Source organism: Crinia signifera, chromosome 7, assembly GCF_055691185.1.
Source record: "Crinia signifera chromosome 7, ASM5569118v1, whole genome shotgun sequence".
In the NCBI taxonomy this organism is placed as follows: Eukaryota; Metazoa; Chordata; class Amphibia; order Anura; family Myobatrachidae; genus Crinia; species Crinia signifera.
Genome location: NC_139223.1, coordinates 125,249,213 through 125,269,534, shown reverse-complemented (window position 1 = coordinate 125,269,534; position 20,322 = coordinate 125,249,213). Strand labels below are relative to the sequence as shown.

Here is a 20,322-nt window from a genome sequence, read left to right as displayed (position 1 = left end):
CCTTATTACAGTGTGTTACATGAGAAGCCCCACAGTTGAATCTCTAACATGCAGAGCAAACGAGGATCGGGAAGAGTGTATTGGTGAAAGAACACCTGCATGCATTGCACAGTTAATGCAGACATTAGACAAATAATGTGAGCTCTTACAATTTAACAGGTTATGACTAGCAAGCAATAACCACTTGCTATGATGGAACAGTTTTCTGAGAGGAGTTCTCCATTTATTGGGGACTGTGTGGTGTGATACTGTATGTATGTGTGTGTGTGTTATATATATATATATATATATATATATATATATATATATATATATATATATATATATATATTTAGGAATTGTAGTATCAGGGAATGGATCCTCAAAATGTATTTGACCTGTTTGGGTAACTGATTCTGTTCTGCATAGTGGCCCTTATTCTTCTGTTTCACTCACAAAGGCAAATTACTTCACAAATGGACAAAACCATGTGCACTGCAGGTGCAGATAGATAGATAATAACTTGTGCAGATAGAATTAGATTTGGGTGAGTTATTTTGTTTCTGTGCAGAGAAAATACTGGCTGCTTTATTTTTACACTGCAATATAGATCTCACTTTGAAGTAAAACCCCACATTAATCTAATTCTGTCTGCACATGCTACATCTGCCCCCAAATTTGCCTTTGTTAGTGAACCAGAATGTTCCTCTCTTACAAGTGAAAAAAAAAAACCCACAGATATATGTGTCTGTTCCATCTAGACTAGAGCATAGATAGTCAATCTCTAAGGAGTTTATTTACTAAGATGGGATTTGTTTTTCACATGGGATGTTGCTATGAACAACCAATCAGAATCTACTTCTTAACACCTTCTAGAAGATAATAGATATAATTTGATTGGTATCCCATAGCAACATCCCATCAGAACTCCCATCTTAGTAAATAACCCCTAAAAGTGTTACATAGAGGTTCTAGTAACTTAGCTCTGTGTACTGTACTTACAAATCATTCAGATATTACCCAGGGCACGCGGGCATATTTTGTTATACCCACAACCCAAATGTAGTACAGCACAAGTGTTTATAGATGAATCAAAATGATTGTAGGGCAAACATTTCTGTTATTAAATTTGTGCTAAAGTTTATACTTTACGAGATCTTGTCATCAGCCAGCCTGTAATGAATAATACTGTACAACTGATTATCCCCTTCACCTGTAAAATATATGTGTCATAAATGGAGTTTTCAAATGAATGCTTGTGGGTTAAGTATATACACCCTAAATAATATTCTTTTTTTGTTTGACCAGCAAACTCATTTCACAACTTTTCCATACACATCAATTCAACAATAAAAAAAAATCTGCATTTTAATTTTAAAATATATGAATAGATCACAACCACAGGGCAGGCATATTGCGACTTTCCGATCTGAACTACAGGTTCCAGCATGCTCTGCCAGCCTCTAGTCCAACAGCAGCTGGAAAACCTGCATGCTTTCCAGTAAGACAAATATATCCATTATATATACACAAACATTCTTTGCAATATCTGGAAGTATGTCTGGTATGTGGCAAAGACAATGTGTCATTCAGTCTTCAGGTGTCTGTAGTAATGTGTGTGATAGATAGACCTGAGGGATTTCTATCAGGTGTGCACCTGAGTGTTACATGTAATGAGCTAGAAGTATGAATATAAACTCTTTCTGTCACTTATAATCTGTGTTTATTAACCCTTTGAGTGCCAAGTGAAGTTTTCTAATTTGTCGTGAAAATTGCCTAGCAAACATTTGTATTCACCATAATGACCTGTTTTGTTACCTTATATAGAAAATATCATCTTTTTTTACACAACAATTTTTATTTGAATTTATATAACAAAAGTGAGCGACGCTGACATACTGTGCACATCTCTCACAGAGATGTTGCAAACCTCCCAACTGTCCCGCTATTCGCGTGAACGTCCCAGGTTTTTGGGATGTTCCTGTGTCCCTCCCAGGGCCGGCAATGTCCCACGGCTGGGCAGGGGTGCAGTTGGGTGTCCTCCTGTCACCCTCTGTCGCTATCTCCCCAGCTCCACAGTCTGCAGAATAGATGCTGTGCACAGCATCTATTCTGCAGCCTGAGGGGCTGGGGACATAGCCAGCAGCTTAGAGAGCCGCTAGCCATGCCCCCACAGTGGCGAAAATGGGGGCATGGCCTCGCAGAAATAGGGCATGCCCCGTATTGCTAGGCCACGCCCCCCATATCACTGCGGACACAAAGTTGGGAGGTACGATGTTGGCACTCAAAGGGTTAAGGTGTATGTACCAGGTGATACCTGTCAGTCTGTAATGTAAAATATTTAATCCAATTACAGTCTGTTGAATATTGTACTGTAGGTGTTAACGTTTATGCAGGTACAGTACTTGCTGGCCACAGCAGGAGTCCAATACTGATATTAATTTCACAAGCATGTATAAACAGAGTGATTCCCACAGCTCTCACAGAGCTTTCTGTGTAGTAGTATGAGTTTGAGCTTCTTCAGTAATGGGGGACATTACGGATATTGACAACCTTTCACAACACATTTATTCAATTCAATTTGTATGACATTAAATCTATTTTTGGTATGCAGCAAGTCGCATTTAGGCATTTCCATTAGTTTTTTTGCAGTCTAGGCTTATCCGAGGTGTTTGGGCTCCATGTCATGTTCTACATCCTTTTTGCAGGAGGCTTGCTCCCCCCCCCCCCTTAATATAGTAAGGATTTGTTGTAGTTTTTCCTACTTACACACACTGACCCATTCTGTGATGCGGCACTCTTCACATACCACATAACAGCACCAGTGGAATTTGCAGTTGCACCTCTCGGTACGTGTCTGTCTGAGAATGTTATGACCGCGGCCACAGCACAGACTCTCACAGTTGTCCATTCCTGGGCTAGTTTTGTTGCATATCCGGCCTTGTGTCCCTGCTGAATCCAAATTCAGCTCCTGTTCGCAGAAGTCAGGAGATTTCTCAAAATATACCAAGTCCGTGATGCCAGTCCGCCTCCGGTATGGAGCCTGTGTCTGTTCCAACTGCCCCAGCTGTCCATTATTTCTGTTGTGAGGCCTTATCAAAGTGGCCACTGAGAATCTGTCCTTCAGGAGGGAGCCAATCATACGGAACTCCGGAGTTACCTGCCAACAGGTCTTGAGCTGGCAACTTCCAGATGTACCATGGCATTTACATTTTCTTTTCATGTTGTCCATCACAATCTGAAGATATAAAAAATAAGTAGTTACTTTTCTTTTGTACTTACTGTCTGTACAACCAGTGATTTGACCAACTGCTAGCCTGTTTGTTAAACAAGATCAGTAGTGCCAGGTTTTACAACCCAATGCTTTGTAAATATGTCCCTGGTATGTGTGACTGGCTAGAATAGACATAGGCATCATGTATCTCTTGAGGCTTTGGCTCGAAGACTGCGATGGAACTACAGTAGTAGTGTTTTCCTATAGCAATAGTTGCAACAGTGATCAGCAGTGGTCAGCAGGATGTCATATACAGTACGATAAAACCATTGGCCGGGCTTTTCCTCCTAATTGGAGGAGCCCACAGAAGCAGCCGCAGCTCTCCACCCTCCTCCATCTTCAGGCAGGCACAACAGGAGGGACGGAAAGGGGGTATGGGCTGGCTCAACACAATGGGGGGTGTGGCCACAGTCTTGGGGCAGCAGCATCAGGCTCTGACTGCGTAATGTGAGTGACAGCAGCAGCTATGACTGGGGGGACCGGCGGCTGTGCGGCATGCGTGCTATCGTGTGGGATGTGTCGGTGGTCATTATAAGGTGCCTGTACACCCCTGGCACCCCCCCCCCCGTGCGCACACCTAAGATTTTTAATGTGCATATACCATTCCGCACAACTTTTGCCCCTCTGAAATCGGGACCTGACACGTCGATGGAGGGGGCGGTCCAAAAAGTGGACGGCGCTAAGGGTGCAAGTGGGCTTGGGTAGATGGGGGCACGGACTAGCTCCGCAACCCCCTTTTACATCATTTTCGGGGGTATGCACAGCACTCCCTTAACAACTGAGCAGCCCCTGGCTCCCTCCCTGCTGTCCCTCCCAGCACTGAACTAAAGCAGCAGGAGGGACTGCGGGATTGTCCCACTGTAATTGGGACAGTTGGGAGGTTTGATATAGGTTTAGGGCAAGGCCGGCGCTACCCGCCCAGCAGATCCTGCAAAGCAGGGAGGCGCCGTGCTGTATAGGCGCTCTCCCTGCTCTGTGACTCTGCCACTGTGTGCAGAGAATGGGATGTGCAGTGCTGCTGCTGTCCCTATCACAGTGTGTGACAGGCAGCAGAGAGGAGGGAGGGATGAGAGCAGCAGCAGTTTAGGGGTAACTTGTAGCCATGTTTTTACCCCAAAATTGGCTTAATTAAGGTCATTTTCAAATGGCTAATTAGTCATTGGGGGGGGGGGGGAGTGTTGCAAATACACGTATATTAAAGAGGCGGGTGATACTGCACCAGTGATAATATGCAAATACTACAGTATTTACAACCTTCACCTGGTACAGATGTCTGCTCCGGAATGTGCAAGCTCCCGTGTTGCACAAATCACCAGAAATGAAGCATGTGCATTATGGCTAGAGGAGGGGACCTGGACAGAGACAGTACACAGGCCATCTACTCTCCTAATATGCCTCCAAACCCATTGTCTTCATTACTGGGGGTAAGGTATAATACCCCGACAGTCGGGATTCCGACAGTCAGTACTCCGACGTCGGAATCCCGACTGCACAGCGTGGGGAGCGCAATGAAGCCCCTTGCGGGCTCGCTGCGCTCGCCACGCTGCGGGCACGGTGGCGAGCTGCGCTCGCCACCTATTTTATTCTCCCTCTAGGGGGGTCGTGGACCCCCACGAGGGAGCAGTCGGGGTTCTGACGTCGGAGTACTGACTGTCGGAATCCCGACTGTCGGGGAGCCGTCCGGCACCCATTACTGGAAGCATGATGTGCTTAGTTATGCAGCTCTTTCTATGAAACTATTTGACATATTTATTAAGCAGAACAGCTCATAGACCAGGATTACATAGTGTATTATATATACACTAGAGGTTACTAGGATTCAAGCTTTCAAGTTTCTTCATTTTCTGCACTAGCTATCTGGGGTTAACAGTATTTTTTTCCTTCAACTGTCAATATGAGCCCCGGCGAATAAAGGGAAGGCTTAAAGATTTATGGAAACAAGCCTGGAGCAAATTGGTATAAGAGCCAAAGCTCTTCTGACAAGTTGTTTTCTGACAAGATGTATGTGCCCTGCAGGTGAAGGTACAGGTCACAGGTAGGTCATATAGGAGAAGGGTTAAGGGTCAGATTTGAGTAATGCATTGTTGGTAGATTTCGGGTTGGATTTAAATGTAAGATACCAACATATTTATTAATGGTGAATATTTTTTTTAATCAAAATTGCGTAATACAGCAAGTACCTGATATTTCTGATTGCCTTGTTGTGAATTCAAGATTGAGTAGATAATGTCCACTGTTGTCCTATGTTCTGTTACTCACACTGCACAATTCAGTAGATATAAATCAAAAGTTCTTATGTGGAGAAGAAACTCTAAATGTGTGTTATAAAATAACAATGGAATAATGTAAGAAATCAGTAGTCATTTCCAGAGTTGGCTGTGGTAAACTGACTCAGGGCCTTATTCTAGTTCACTTTTAGAGGCAAATTCCTTCTCAAATGGACAAAACCATGTGCACTGCAGGTGGGGCAGATATAACATGTGCAGAGAGAGTTAGATTTGGGTGGGGTTTTTCTTCAAAGTGATATCTATATTGCAGTATAAAAATAAAGCTGTCTGTATTTTCCCTGCACAGAAACAAAATAACTCACCCAAATCTAATTCTATCTGCACCTGTTACATCTGGCCCCCTGCAGTGCACATAGTTTTGTCCATCTGAAAAGGAATTTGCCTTTAAGAGTGAACTAGAATAAGGCCCTCAGTGTGGAATTGGTCTACTGCAGAGAGGGATCAGGAGTCAAAGCTGTGTAAAATATATTCAGCTCTAGGTGTTATGTTAATGAGTCAGACTCAGAGGTATATCTACAATAGGTGCAGTGTGAGCCGGGCTGAGATCCCAGAAAAATGGGGCGTTGCCCATTTTTCCAGTGATCTGCGCAGTGGAGTGATCTGCGCAGAGCAGTGTGAGCACTGCTGAGATCCCAGAAAAATGGGGCGTTGCCCATTTTTCCAGTGGTCTGCGCAGTGGAGTCTGAGCACTGTAGTGCTCAGACTCCACAGCGCAGAGCTGCTGCTGGCAGCAGCAGCAACGCTGCGAAAATCACCAGAAAATGGCCGCCACACCATTTTTTTTTAGGTTTATGCATGTACAGTAGGGTCAGAGTGCTCTAGCGCTCAGTCCTTACTGCTCCTGGCAGAGAGAAGGGAGCCTGGCCGGCAGTGGCGGAACTACTGAGGGTGCAGTGGGTGCAGCTGCTATGGAGCCCAGCGGCTGGAGGAGCCCGTGAACAGCAAGCAGTGCCCTGCACCCTCGGTAGTTTCATTATTTTATTATAGAGCCTCCACAGCTTTTTTGCTTCAGCATGCATTAGCCGTGGGGAAGGAGGCGGGCGGGGGTAGCGCCGTGCAGTAGGAGCTACTGAGCCAGGCAACGTGTGGCAGCAGTGGAGGAGCGAAGGAGCCGGAAGGGGTTGGAGCTGTGCACTGCGGAAGGAGCCGGGGGGGGGTGCCGTCACTGTGTGGGAGTAGCTGAACAAACGAAGAGAAGAAGGAGTGTTGCGCACAGAGCCTGCTGGTGCCCGCCCTGCATCCTGCTTAACAGACTGCCCATCCAGGCACACTGAGCTGACAGCTCAGTGTGCCTGGGACAGAAAGTACAGGAGAAGACCTGTTTGATGCTGCTGCTGGTGAGATGAACATGTTGCAGCAGCACCAAATGCAATATGATTATATTTGAATAATAAGTTTAAATGCTTTATTTACTTTTTTTTAAAATGTGTCTCTGCATTTACAGTATGTGTTGTTTTTTTAATGTTTTTATCAGGCTGTGACTATTGGTATACTTTGTAATGGGCATTACGGTGTGCTGCATAATGTGTATGTGGCCTTGCGGTGTGTCGCATAATGTGTAAGGGTATTACAGTGTGTCGCATATTGTGTAATGGGCATTGCGGTGTATTGCATAATGTGTAGGGTATTACAGTGTTTGGCATAGATTGTAATGGGCATTACGATGGGCTGCATAATGTGTTTTTGGGCTTGCAGTGTGTCACATAATGTGTAAGGGTATTACGGTGTATTGCATATTGTGTAAGGGGCATTACGATGTGTCGCATAATGTGTAAGGGGCATTGCGGTGTGTCGCATAATGTGTATGGGGCCTTGCGGTATGTCACATAATATGTATGGGGCCTTGCGGTGTGTCACATATTGTGTTAGGGTATTACGGTGTGTCGCATAATGTGTAAGGGGCATTGCGGTGTGTCACATAATGTTTATGGGGCCTTGTGGTTTGTCTCATATTGTGTAATGGGCATTGCCGGGGGGGGCATTATAAATTTTGCTATGGGGCCCACATAGTTCTAGTTACACCTCTGCTGGCCGGAGGAAGGTGCACACAGCCCTCCTCCTCTCTTAAGACGCTACTGGTGTGTATACAACAATAAGATCCATTGAGGACAATTATAACTCTGGAACAGCCTATATATGGCTTTGGCATGACCATTATTTAGAGCTATGGGGTACTTTTAAGCACTAGTTCAGGATCCAGATGCAAAGGAGTATAAGGGGGAAATGAAATTGTTTTTACAATTGTATACATCTATTGTGTGTACTGTATGCGGTGCACATGGGCTCCCACTGTGGTGCACATGGGCTCCCAGAAAAATGGTGCGGTGGTCCCTTTCCTTGTGTTTTGCACATGTGGCGTAGAGAAATCCCCAGGAAAATAGCCACCTGCTGACCCTGTAAAGTTTTCTTCTTTTTTTTTTGTACAGGGGCATGCCCATGCCCCCTTCCCTTGGCCAAGCCACTCATTTTACTGGGGCCCGGCAGCATTTTCATGCCCCTGCCCGCAGACCCTCAGCATCCACAAGCCAACAAGTGTCTCCATACCATTGTGGGGTCTGTGGGGGCTATTGTTATGCCACTGGCCTACCACCCCTGGCCTACCACCCCTAAAATACCCTCACAAGTGACACAATAGAGGGAAGGGGATTGAGCATTGGTAACTGTTGCGGCCTGCTCTGCATCAGAATTTTTGACTGTGACATGTCTGCACACCAGTCGGAACCAGACAGAAGCTGATAATAGGCAGCAGTCACAGCTTGTAGAAACCATTGCCACCACTAGTGTTAAATAAAATACTGATGCCTCTTTAAGAGACAGCCTTATTTATATACCAACAGCCTCATTGCTACCCACTTAGGCCCCGCCCCCTGGTGGCACTGGCTCTGATAATAATCTATTTTATCTTCCAGTCATTCTGTGTAAAGCCCCATACACACTAGGTGACCCTCGGGCCACAGGTAAACGATATTAAGAATACACAATAAACGACATAGTTACTGATAACTTTCAGTGACATCACAGGGACCCTGCTGAACATACAGGTCAAAATTGACCTTCATATTCAATTGAAGGGGAGGTCGTTAATGATGTGCAGGAGAGTGCATCGTTAACGATATTGAGCGTACTCCCTACACGTTATTTTAAACAATATTGCTCAGGAGAGCCCTTCTGAGCTATATCTTTAAAAGAAAACTGCGTAGTGTGTATGAGGGTTATTACTTCCAGCATTAGAATTATAGACTCTTGCTCAGTAGTGCCCCTAGTGTTTAAATGTCAGTGGAATAGTAGAAAGTGGTCCATTTTGTCCAGCAAAAAAAACCAAATATTTATTTAAAAAAAATAGAGAATTTCTCTGCATAATCTTTTACATTACTTTTCAACTCTGCATAGACTATATTATGGGCCTGATTCAGAGTTGGTTGTAATTTTGTGAATCCTCAAAAAACTGCAACCCATGGTAGCAAGCTGTGGGGACTGCAAGCACAAGGAAAGGCCACCCCCACGGGCACATAAAGTGCAAGTGATTTGCTATACAGCGGAACACTTTCTCATTACCAGCTGTGCAGGCCAGCCATGTTTCAGGTCGCAGTGACTGCGGGTGATGTCATAGCATGCAAAATGGTCGGCCCTTGCCCCCCCCCCCCATCCCCATCCCCACCCTGTCACATTGTCGCTGCCCCTCCTTCCGCTCCAAAACTCCAATCGGCCATGATCAGGCATTCCTGGGTGTGGAAATTGCCAACGTCGTTTTTCACACTCTTCTGCCTATGGATCTGAATCAGGCCCTATAGGCCATGAACTATATGTTTTGTAGGCTCTAATCCATAAATACTACATCACTAAAACTCTGATCTAGAAGCTGGCGTTAATGTCCGTTAAGAAGAACAGTAGAACACAACAAACAAAACAAATAATGAATTAAGTTCTCCCAGCTCCAGATCAACTAATACTGCTTTCACATTGCCTAAATGTTTAAGACCCGGTATTTTGAAATGGTATTTGAAACGGTATATTACCGTTTTTAAAACCCCTTTCACACCGCACATACTCTAAATACCGGGTTTTAAGCAGGTTTGCAGTGTGAAAGCAGGACAGTGCATATTTAATGAGCAGGAGCCGCTCATTACATATGTGGATATGTAATGATCGGCTCATTACATACTGTATGCACATATAATCCCGCTCATTAAAAATTCACTGCTCTAATAGCCAGCTCAGTGCTCACTGCTGAAACATGTAGGACTCTACTTTTTACCCATTTGCAAGTACCGGTTATTTGTAACCAGTAAATGCAGACTGGCACTTTCACACTGCAGCTCTAACCGTTTTAAAAGGCTAAAACAAATCGGCAAGTTACCAGCTGCAGTGTGAAAGGGCTATAAGTTTACACATGCAACATTTACTATTTTTTTTTTTACATTATTAACATTAACATTTACTTTTACAGTGTAGTGCCACAATTTGTCATGTGTATTACAAGTGTAAACAAATGTATTGCTTTCTGTCTTCTTTAAATGCTGTTTAGTAATTTCTTTAGATAATCCAGGCCAATTTGTTTATTTTTGTTTGCTGGTAATTTCACAATATACATTATTGCTCTTGGCAACTGTAATTCAATCAAGAAAGCAACATTGTTCATTCAATATACAGTATATAACTCAGGGCAGATCAAGGTTTAAGGAACCTTCTGCTTTTCCATGTGGGGTGCTTCATGCACCACCCCAAATAACATTATACAGAGTTTTCATATTTGAGCAAACAAATCCAGGATGTTTACACATCGTCTGAAGCAATTCATACAGTATATAAACAGAAACATTTCTACACCAAAGATGGCATTCGAGAATGGTCCAAATAAAACTAGAAAAAACTAAATACTACTATATGTGCTTTCAAAGCTACTATCTCAGTGCTGACTCTTTGCACACACAAACACCCACTTCCTCCGGATACACCCTAAAAACAATGGCAAAGAATTGTTCAGCATGTTTCTACAACAATGAGCACACTTGTCATGTGATTTATACTGTTTACAAGATCAAAGGACTTTGGGGAAAATTTACTAAGATGCTAGAACTGGCTGAGGGCTGGATAAGCACGATGCCACATAAGAGCCTATCTTTTGGGACAATTAGTTAGAAGCAAGTGTAAGGTTAGTTTCCATTTCAGGTGGGTTGTACTGTGGTAGTCTGGTGATAAGGTGGCAGCCTATGAGAAGTCTAAGGGAGTTTACCTCCAAGGGGTTATATATTCCTTGTCAGGTGGTTTCCTCTTCCTCTTGCCATTCTGAAGCCCCTCCCACTCGCTGTGGTTTTTTTCTGGAATTTTGCACTGATTCATGTTTTGGGTGCGATTATCGTCGGCTTTTGACAGCAAGAGTCGCTACCAGTCAGCGGTCAAAGCATGGCATAAGCAGTCATTGTGGGGCACCCCCTTTTGGTAGGATGGCTGGTGTGTCCTTCCCATGCAGGTGGACAACGGGGGTGGTTCCTGTGCGGAAACGCCCATTGCTCTGCCAGGTTAAAGGGTGGTGGGTACCGCACAATGCAGGTTATGTAGGTAGGAGGTGGTGGTGAGCCCTTCCTGGGTTTTTTGGATAAGATCAAGTTGACTGGGCTGGCGTTGGTAGCTACTTTCTCTCTGCCATCCTCCAAATCTAGTTTAAAGTTAGTTTAAACATGATCACCAATCAATAAATGCTTGTTGACCTTTTGAAATTTAGCACTTGGTTGTCCGTGTATTTATTTATTGTCTGTATGGTTTACTGTATTTCATGTCGGTGTGATTTTTTTTAGGTTAAACTACTGTAGCTTAAGTTAAGGTAGAGGTACGTCACAATAAGTTATGGGCGCCTTATTCTATTTCACATGGGATATGGGACACCAATCAGAATATATTTATTATTTATTTAGCACCATCTAGAAGATAATATCTGATTGGTTGTCCATAGCAACATCCCATGTGAAATAGAACTCCCATCTTAGTAAATTTTTCCCCTTTATGTTTTCAAGCTGTTTGTATATAATTAGACATAGTTATTTTGTTGTACTGGGAAGTCATTTCAGTAGTTGGATTTCTCTATGTGGTAAAGGAAATGCCCTGAGTCCGACTAAGACCCGGGAATATGCTGCTTTGGTTGACTGGCAAATTCCCAGATCAAGGGCCTTATTTTGGTTCATTCTTTCTGACAAAATCCTTCTTAGATGGGCAAAACCATGTGCACTGCAGGTGGGGCAGATGTAACATGTGCAGAGAGAATTAGATTTGGGTGGGGTTTTACTTCAAAGTGAGATCTATATTGCAGTGTAAAAATAAAGCAGTCAGTATTTTCCCTGCACAGAAACAAAATTACTCACCCAAATCTAATTCTCTCTGCACATGTTACATCTGCCCCCCTGCAGTGCACATGGTTTTGTCCATCTAAGAAGGATTTTGTCAGAAAGAATGAACCAAAATAAGGCCCCATATGTGTGAAAGTGGTGTAACCTTAGATTTTGAGGGGTGCAGGAGTGGTCTGGATGAGTACGGGTCATAGGGTAGACAGTAATAACGTCAATAGGTGGACCACTATTGGTCAAAAGGCCAAATGTTGACACACAAAAAAGGTCAACCTGCATTAGGTTGACAGGGTCAAAATTGTAGACACAAGCTAAAAGGTCGCCTTGGAAAAGTTTGACGTGAAAAAGGTCGACAGAAATTTCCATGGTTTTTGGCGTCTAAGTGTACCGGTTTGATCGCCATGTTGCGGGCAAGGGGCATCGCTATGCTTGGCACACTATTGTAATCTAACTCTATATCCACTTGGATAGTAAAGTAAGAAAAACCACTTAAAAAAAAAAAATTTAACTCCTGTTGTCCTTTTCCTTGTGAACCTATTGCTTGCGTTGACCATTTCACCATGTCGACCTAATGCACAACAACCTTTTTCAAGTGTCGACCTATTGACTGTTGACCTAATTACTATCGACCGCATCCCAATGCACCTTCTATGTATTTGTCACTAGAATGCTTTGCAGAGTATACAGAGGATATTGTAATGTAATCTATTTCAGAGAAGTCTCTATGATTCTATTTTGTCGGATGGGTCTGGCAAGTGATTGGCAGCACATCCACATTATTTACTACTGTAGATAGCACACATATTCTCCAACAATTTACAAGGAATATTTGGTTATTCACATCAGTTCCTGATCCAGTCGACCTTACAACCTACCAAATGTACACTCACACACATTCACGCTAGGGTTACTTTTGTTGGGAGACAATCAGAGGCGTAACTATAGCACCGCAGCCGCCGCGGGGGGGGGGGGGGGGGGGCGCTGTGCATGTGTGGGCGCCGGGGGGCTGTGGTGCTATAGTTAGCCCCCTCCCGTCCGCCCATCTGCCGCCCACCAATCCGCCGCCCGCAGCCTTACCTGACTTCACTGGTGGTCATTCTTCTGCTAGTGAGACGGACCACAATAAAATGTCCGCCCCATATAGCAGACAGTTCTCTGAAACTGTCTGCTGTATGGGGGCGAACATTTTGTGTTGGTCCGTCTCACTAGCAGAAGAATGAAGCCAGCAAGGGAGCCGGGACGGGACCAGCAAGATAGGTAAGGCTGCGGGCGGGGGGTGCGGCGGGGGGCGCCCCCCATTAACGGCGGGGGGGGGGGGCGCCCAATTCATAGTTACGCCACTGGAGACAATTATCCTTCCAATATATTTTTGGATTGTGGGAGGAAACCAGAGTACCTGGAGGAAACCCACGCAAGCACAATAAAAAGTAATTTATTTTAGTTTAAAAGGTAGCTTTTCATCTTTAGTCATAGGTTTCCACGTACAGATGTGTCTAGCTGCAGACAGTGTTGCCCCGTATAGCAGAGTTCTGCAGCGGGAACATGGTGTGCCTCACACGCATTGCTAGCCGTCTCTCATAGACTTAATTGGGCAGCAGATGCAAACCTACTCCAGCTTCCATAGAAGTAAATGCATAGTGGGAGCATACACTCGACTAGGTGACGACCTCCCCTGGCTGGCTCTCTACCCACACTCTGAAATTTCAAGCGCCTGGAGCATGTGCTCCACTGGAGCCACCCTCCCTTCTCCACTGGCAATGACTGAGTGCAAGAGGGTATGCACCGGGTGTAAGCATGGCTGTACTGATGGCAGGGAGGGTATATACATGTGTAAGGAGGGCTGTAACTGTGTAGGGAGGGTATGTACGTGTGTAAGCAGGGCTGGGACTCAGAGCAGGAAGGGTGTGTACATGTGTAAGGAGGGCTGTAACTGTGTAGGGAGGGTATGTACGTGTGTAAGCAGGGCTGGGACTCAGGGCAGGAAGGGTGTGTACATGTGTAAGGAGGGCTGTAACTGTGTAGGGAGGGTATGTACGTGTGTAAGCAGGGCTGGGACTCAGGGCAGGAAGGGTGTGTACATGTGTAAGGAGGGCTGTAACTGTGTAGTGAGGGTATGTACGTGTGTAAGCAGGGCTGGGACTCAGAGCAGGAAGGGTGTGTACATGTGTAAGGAGGGCTGTAACTGTGTAGTGAGGGTATGTACGTGTGTAAGCAGGGCTGGGACTCAGGGCAGGAAGGGTGTGTACATGTGTAAGGAGGGCTGTAACTGTGTAGGGAGGGTATGTACGTGTGTAAGCAGGGCTGGGACTCAGAGCAGGAAGGGTGTGTACATGTGTAAGGAGGGCTGTAACTGTGTAGGGAGGGTATGTACGTGTGTAAGCAGGGCTGGGACTCAGGGCAGGAAGGGTGTGTACATGTGTAAGGAGGGCTGTAACTGTGTAGGGAGGGTATGTACGTGTGTAAGCAGGGCTGGGACTCAGGGCAGGAAGGGTGTGTACATGTGTAAGGAGGGCTGTAACTGTGTAGGGACTGGAGGGTATGTACATGTGTAAGCAGGGCTGTGACTCAGGGCAGAGAGGGTATGTACATGTGTAAGCAAGGCTGTAAACGAGTGCAGGGATATTATGGACAGTGGTCTATTTATTATGGTTGCAATTTTTTAATACTTACGCCTCCGGAGTCCCGCGATGAAGGCAGCAGCGCCATTTTTCAGGGGTTTTGCGCATGCACATTATAGTCTGAGCCTCTAGTGCTCAGTCTTTACTGTGCTTTACACTAGTGCAGCACTGGCCAGGATAGAGGAGGGGGCACGAATGGAGGAGGCTGCACACAGGCCTTCTCCTCTCTCACAGCACTTCTGGCTATGTATGTAAGTAATATATGTACGCTTGAGGGCCAATGTGTTTTTCCCAGTGCGGGTCTAATGGCGTGCCTTGGCAATTTTAAAATCTTGTTTGGTGTGCCGCAAGTGAAAAAATGGATGAAATACACAGCTCTCACTCATTTATTTATTTATTTATTTATTTATTATCAGTTTCTTATATATTGCAGCATATTCCGTTGCTCTTTACAAAGGAGACAGTGATGCAACACACGGGGCATTTACAGACAGTCAAAAGGTATCAAAAGAAACCCTTCATATTACCCCATTAAATTCATTATCACCACACTCAAAATCAAACCCATGACTCATCCACTAATTTTAAAATTACAGGTGTGTACACACGGGGGAGATTTTTGTTAATATCGCGGGCAATATGGTCACTGAGCGACCATATTGCCCGCGATGGGAGTGTGCACCGGCGATATATCGCTGGGTGCATGCTCCCGTTTTTTCACCCCGTAGTGATCGCTGATCGCAGGAACATGCTCCAGCGACCAGCTGATTACCACTGCCAGGCTCCCCAGCAGTTTCTTTTTCATCAGTGACCACCTCTGGTCGCTGATGCAAACGGGATACTGAGTGATATATCGCCGACAGATATATCACTCTGCGATATATTGCTGCCGTGTGTACGCATCTTAACTTCTCTTAATTGTGGGCCTAAGTTAGGTGGATCTGCTAGGTTGAGAAAAAACTTTCTTTGCCTTGAGAAAGATACCGCAAGGTATCGAAACCGGTCGGCTGGGGCCATTTGGAGGAACAAGTGAAAGGGATCCAGGAGGACTACTCGCCCAATTCGGCATCCAGGGACGCCTGTATTGGAATCTTTAACATCACATGCTTTGTTGGTCTGCACTTTGTTTGTAGACACAACTATATGGTGAGAGTCCATTGTATCCCTATCTTTGTTCATGTGCTTTTTAACTGTTTTAATTAAAGTGTGTATATACTGCACCATGAAGTCTCTTTTATATTTTTGAGACAATATCGCATTAAAGGAGGAGGAAAAAGGGAGGACCTTATCCAGTGTGACGTGTATCGTCTCTCATGATTATGCGCTGTTGTCTACACCATACAGTATGTAGACCAAAGTTTTAGGGTACGAGTCTATACTAATATGAATGCCTGAATAGAATTAATGTCTAACAGTATCACACTATTGTAGCGTTTTTTCTTCTTTTCTGGGTATATCATCTGGACTTAATAACTCCTTCTGTTGGATGTTTGCTAAAGCGCCTAGGAAACCTGTCAAAATCCAGTTTGGTATTGTATGAGAAAAAACTGTTTCTGCAATCAAATAATTGCCGCCCAGATAGAAATAAAAAGCCTGTTGCAGAAATTTCAACTGCATTACAAATGCGATGCATGCGCAGATCTATTAACAAAGAAAAAAAAAAAACGGAACATCGAGGAGTATTTTCTAACTGCACCACATTCAAAGGCTTACACAATTCTAATAAAGCAACAGGCTGGAAGTAGTCATTGCTGACATCGGAGACAGGCCTGAAAAAGGGCTGGCCACATCTGATCAGGGTTGCCTACCCTCCCATATTGGCAGTGAGGGTCCCGGAAAGGTGGGCAATCCTCCCGGATTCTGCCTCAACCTCTACTGAGTCAGCATCTCCCCAGCAGCTGCCCATCCCCCTCGTTTAATTCATGGGGGGGGCTAAATATGCAAATAGCACCACTTAGCCCCACCTCCTCTGCAAGGCCCCGCAAATGGGGGGATTTCCATTGCTGGGGCGGGGCTTGATGACGTCTACATCAGGCCCCGCCCCCAGACGAGATTCTGGAAGTTTAAAATTAGGTAAGTATGCATCTGATAAATACACCTACAAAATGCCACGTTTCCTCCCCTAAATGCTGGCTTCCCCTCAATCAAAATCTGATTGCATTGAAGCGGAATGTGAACACCGAATAATTTGAAAATTTTGGGCGCACATGCGCTTGTTCGGAAATCGACCACATTACATTTTCTCGATTTAGAGATTCATGCTAAATTAGACCCGATGCCCCTTCCGCCCTCCAGCCACTCTCACCTGCTGTTAATAATTTTGTTTCCTGTCTGCTGCTCCCAAATATTGTGGCAGTAATAAGCAGTGGGACCCACCACAAAGAGTTATTAGCAGTGCACTACAAATGGAGGTGCTTATTACTGTATTTTAGTGACTGCTTTGCCACTGGAAGAAAGCAACATAAACCTTGCTGAAAAAATCCCCATAAAGCCTGTTTCCAATATCCCCCGGTGGCGCTCCCTAAGTCTTGGTGCCCTAGACTACTGTCTGATCAGCCTTGTGGTTGGTCATGGCACTGAGCATGCATATCCTTCACACCTGGACTGTAGCCGTGGTCTTATAACTGAGTTTTGGAAATCATGCACTAAGGTATATATGTTAGAAAGGCTGTCTGAGCAGCTCTGCCTGGCTGGCATGCTGCAAGGCCATTTCTCCATATCCCATGGCATGCCCCTGTTTAAGCATGGCAACCCTTTATAACTTGTGGTCACCGTGTGTGAATTGTGTCACCAGCACACCTCCCAACTTTTGTAATTGCTAATTCTGGACCTGCCGCGTCACAGGCGCGTCTAGTCTGGAAAGAGGGTGAAGCCAATGGGTAGGTAGGCATGGCCTCAAGAAGAGGGGCAGGGTCTAGCACAGCAACCACCAGTTTTATAATTTTCGGAGGCATACCCAGCGCTCCCCAAGCAACTGAGCATCCTATGGCACCCCCTCCCTGCACTGAAGAGATGCCATGCACTTGCACACAGCCTCTCTTCTGCTCTGCAGAGCAGAGGTGATCTCTGCCCCCCCCCCCCCCCCCCCCCAACAGACAAGCTTGGAGGTTAGAGGGCCCTGCTCCAAGTTTACAATCTATAGGGATAATCTATACAATCTATAGGTGTGCATCAGCTACCACATCCTGTCCACTTCACTGGCTGCACATTTAACCATAAATTAAAAGTATTAAAGCTATATTTCTATTTCTCTTAACTTTTTATGTTTTTAGGTGTATATTGGGGCTCATTGTGCAGGGGTGCACATGCCCACACTCACACAGAACTGGTCACAATACAGCCGTGTTCATTTTCAGACCGAGCCTATGTGGTTTTAATTTGGCCCCGCCATCCGGAGATTATTCTGTCACACTAATCTTTTGCAGCAGTGACATTGCTACATGCAGGAAAGGTGCATGCATTAGCTCAGCTCCTCAGCCCTATAGCAGCATCTCTGTGAACAAGGCTTAGCATCATACAGTACATGCAGCTTTGATAAATAGAGAAAAACAGAAAGCCATTCCTGGTATAGTATATTTGTACAATGGGGAGGAGATATAGGGTGAAATTTAATAGGATGAGAGATTCAGAAAGTGAGAGATTTGGTAAGAAATCTCTAGATTTTTTAAAGCGGCAATCATTTACACTGCAAAACCTGGAGATTTCTTACCAAATCTCTCACTTTCTGAATCTCTCATCCTATTACATTTCACCCGGGATGTTTATTTCTGAATAAATATATTGCAGAAAGCATCTATGTGGCTCAAATACCTGAGTTGGAATAATTGTTAATGTTCTGTATTATGCGATAATTCCCATTCTGTGATTATAGTTTTATAACAGTAGCTTGTACAGGTGATTCTGATAATTACAGATGACTATTAACATCAAACAGTGCACAACAGAGCAGCAGCGGAGCTACAAAACTTCTGACACATAAAAGATCAGAGGCTTCTTCCCAGCAAACGCCCCCCACCCAATGGCAGAGCAGTACCGCTAGAAAGATGAGAAGGGAAGGAATCCAGACAGTAGCACAAGATGAGATTTAGAATGGTCAAGATCAGATAGGATGCCATGATCACCCATTTACAGACAAAACATACTGAATAGGAACACACATACATCTAGGCCAGTGGTTCTCAAACTGTGGGTCCTAACCCCAAAGTGGGTCCCTACCTACTCAGCATGGGGTCGCGACTCCATGTTGCTGACCATCAGGCTGATGACTTATTTAATCGCAGTTAGTGATTCAAGGAGTCTGAAAAATCTGTTGAATTGTCTGTTATTTTAGACTCCTCCCATCATTTTGTGCCTCCACAATGCTGCCATGTATGTGCTGTCTGCTGACTACACATGTGATGTAATGACCTTCTGTAGTAACTTGCTGGGGTCCTGTAATTATTTTTAATGTCTGTTGGGGTCCCAGACCAAAATAGTTTGAGGATCCCTGATCTAGGCATATCATTGCATTAAAGTGTTTATACTAAACTAAGACCTGCACCATTTTTACCAAGTGTGCTGGAAAGAGCTAGGGATGAAGATGAAGGCTTGTCGATTTTGACAGCCACCACTCAGTACTAAACCAGGTTGTCGGATCTGACACCAAATTTTTACTACAACAGTAAAAAAATGTTTGTTTTTGTTTTTCAATAAGAGGCATTGGACACTTGAGGATTTCTGATCAGCTCCTGTCAAAGCAGTAAGAGGGAGAGTGGACTGCAGCAGAAAGGTCAGATAACACTGTGGGGGGTAATCAATCGCTGTCTGCTCCCGCATCCATCTCCCGATGGGGGAGATGGCTTCAGGGCCCTATTGAACGCTGTCTTCCCCGACAGCATTGATCAGGGGTTCTCCGCAGAACGAGCCCGACATCACAAGCTGTCGTGCTCGTTCTGCCGAGAAAAGCCGGAAATAGGCGAGCTCCAGGCCGGAGCTCATCTATTTCCGTCCTCAACTCGCGGCCACGCCCCCTTCTCGCCGCTCGGCGGCCGGGACATTGAATCCCGACCGCCGAGCTCACGTCGAGCAAAGCGAGAACGGGACATGGGCACGGCTGTCGAGCTTGCTCGACAGCCGTACCCCTGACATTGAATACCCCCCTTAGTCTTTTCCTGCAAGGGCATGTCTCTTGCATTGAGGCCATGTTCTTTTTTGATGTGACTAGTCTAGTCCATGGACCTAAATGGGGCAGACTAGATGAGCCAAGTGGTTCTTATTTTTATTAATTTTATATTCCTATTATTGTCAATGGTTTTTATTGACATACTTTGCATAGGGACGAAAGAGAATGAGGGGGACATAATAAAAAAAAAAAGTTCCTCCATAGGGATCTGATCAGAATATCAGAGATCAGGATGCCAGCAGTCGGAGTAAAGATGTTGGAATCCTGACACTGGGGAGAAATCCTGCGCCGAAACTCCTACACCGAGCATAATGACGGCACTGAAATTCTTATTGTCAGCATCCTGAACTTAAGTATGCCAGGTAAAGTTAGGCAGCAGTGGGAAGTAATGCCGCAGGGGTGGAGGAGGGTTAGGGTTAGGCTGCAGGAAAGTGCTTACCACGGTAAGCACTGTCATTTTGTTATACACCGGCATCCCAAGTACCAGTATCATGTACTCGACCCATTCCAGAATACACACAATGCATATATGCATAATATAAAAAATGTAAGTGCAATACAAAAGTCACAAATAAATCAAATAGACCGAAACCTCAACAGGAAGTACTAGATGAATTTAAACAAAATTGTAAGGGGTCTTAAGACAGTGGGTCAGATGTATCAT

The 20,322-nt window shown here is 44.9% G+C and overlaps 1 protein-coding gene across 1 annotated transcript in view; it reads right to left on the bottom strand.

Annotated features, from left to right (window-relative positions):
- Positions 1–353: 353 nt before the first annotated feature.
- WNT10A (Wnt family member 10A) overlaps positions 354–20,322 on the bottom strand; it is a 62,222-nt gene continuing 42,253 nt past the window's right edge. The window contains exon 4 of the mRNA XM_083153730.1: positions 354–3,217. Within this exon, the coding sequence (XP_083009856.1) occupies positions 2,741–3,217 (477 nt within the window). The 3' untranslated portion in view covers positions 354–2,740. The remainder of the gene's footprint in view (positions 3,218–20,322) is intronic.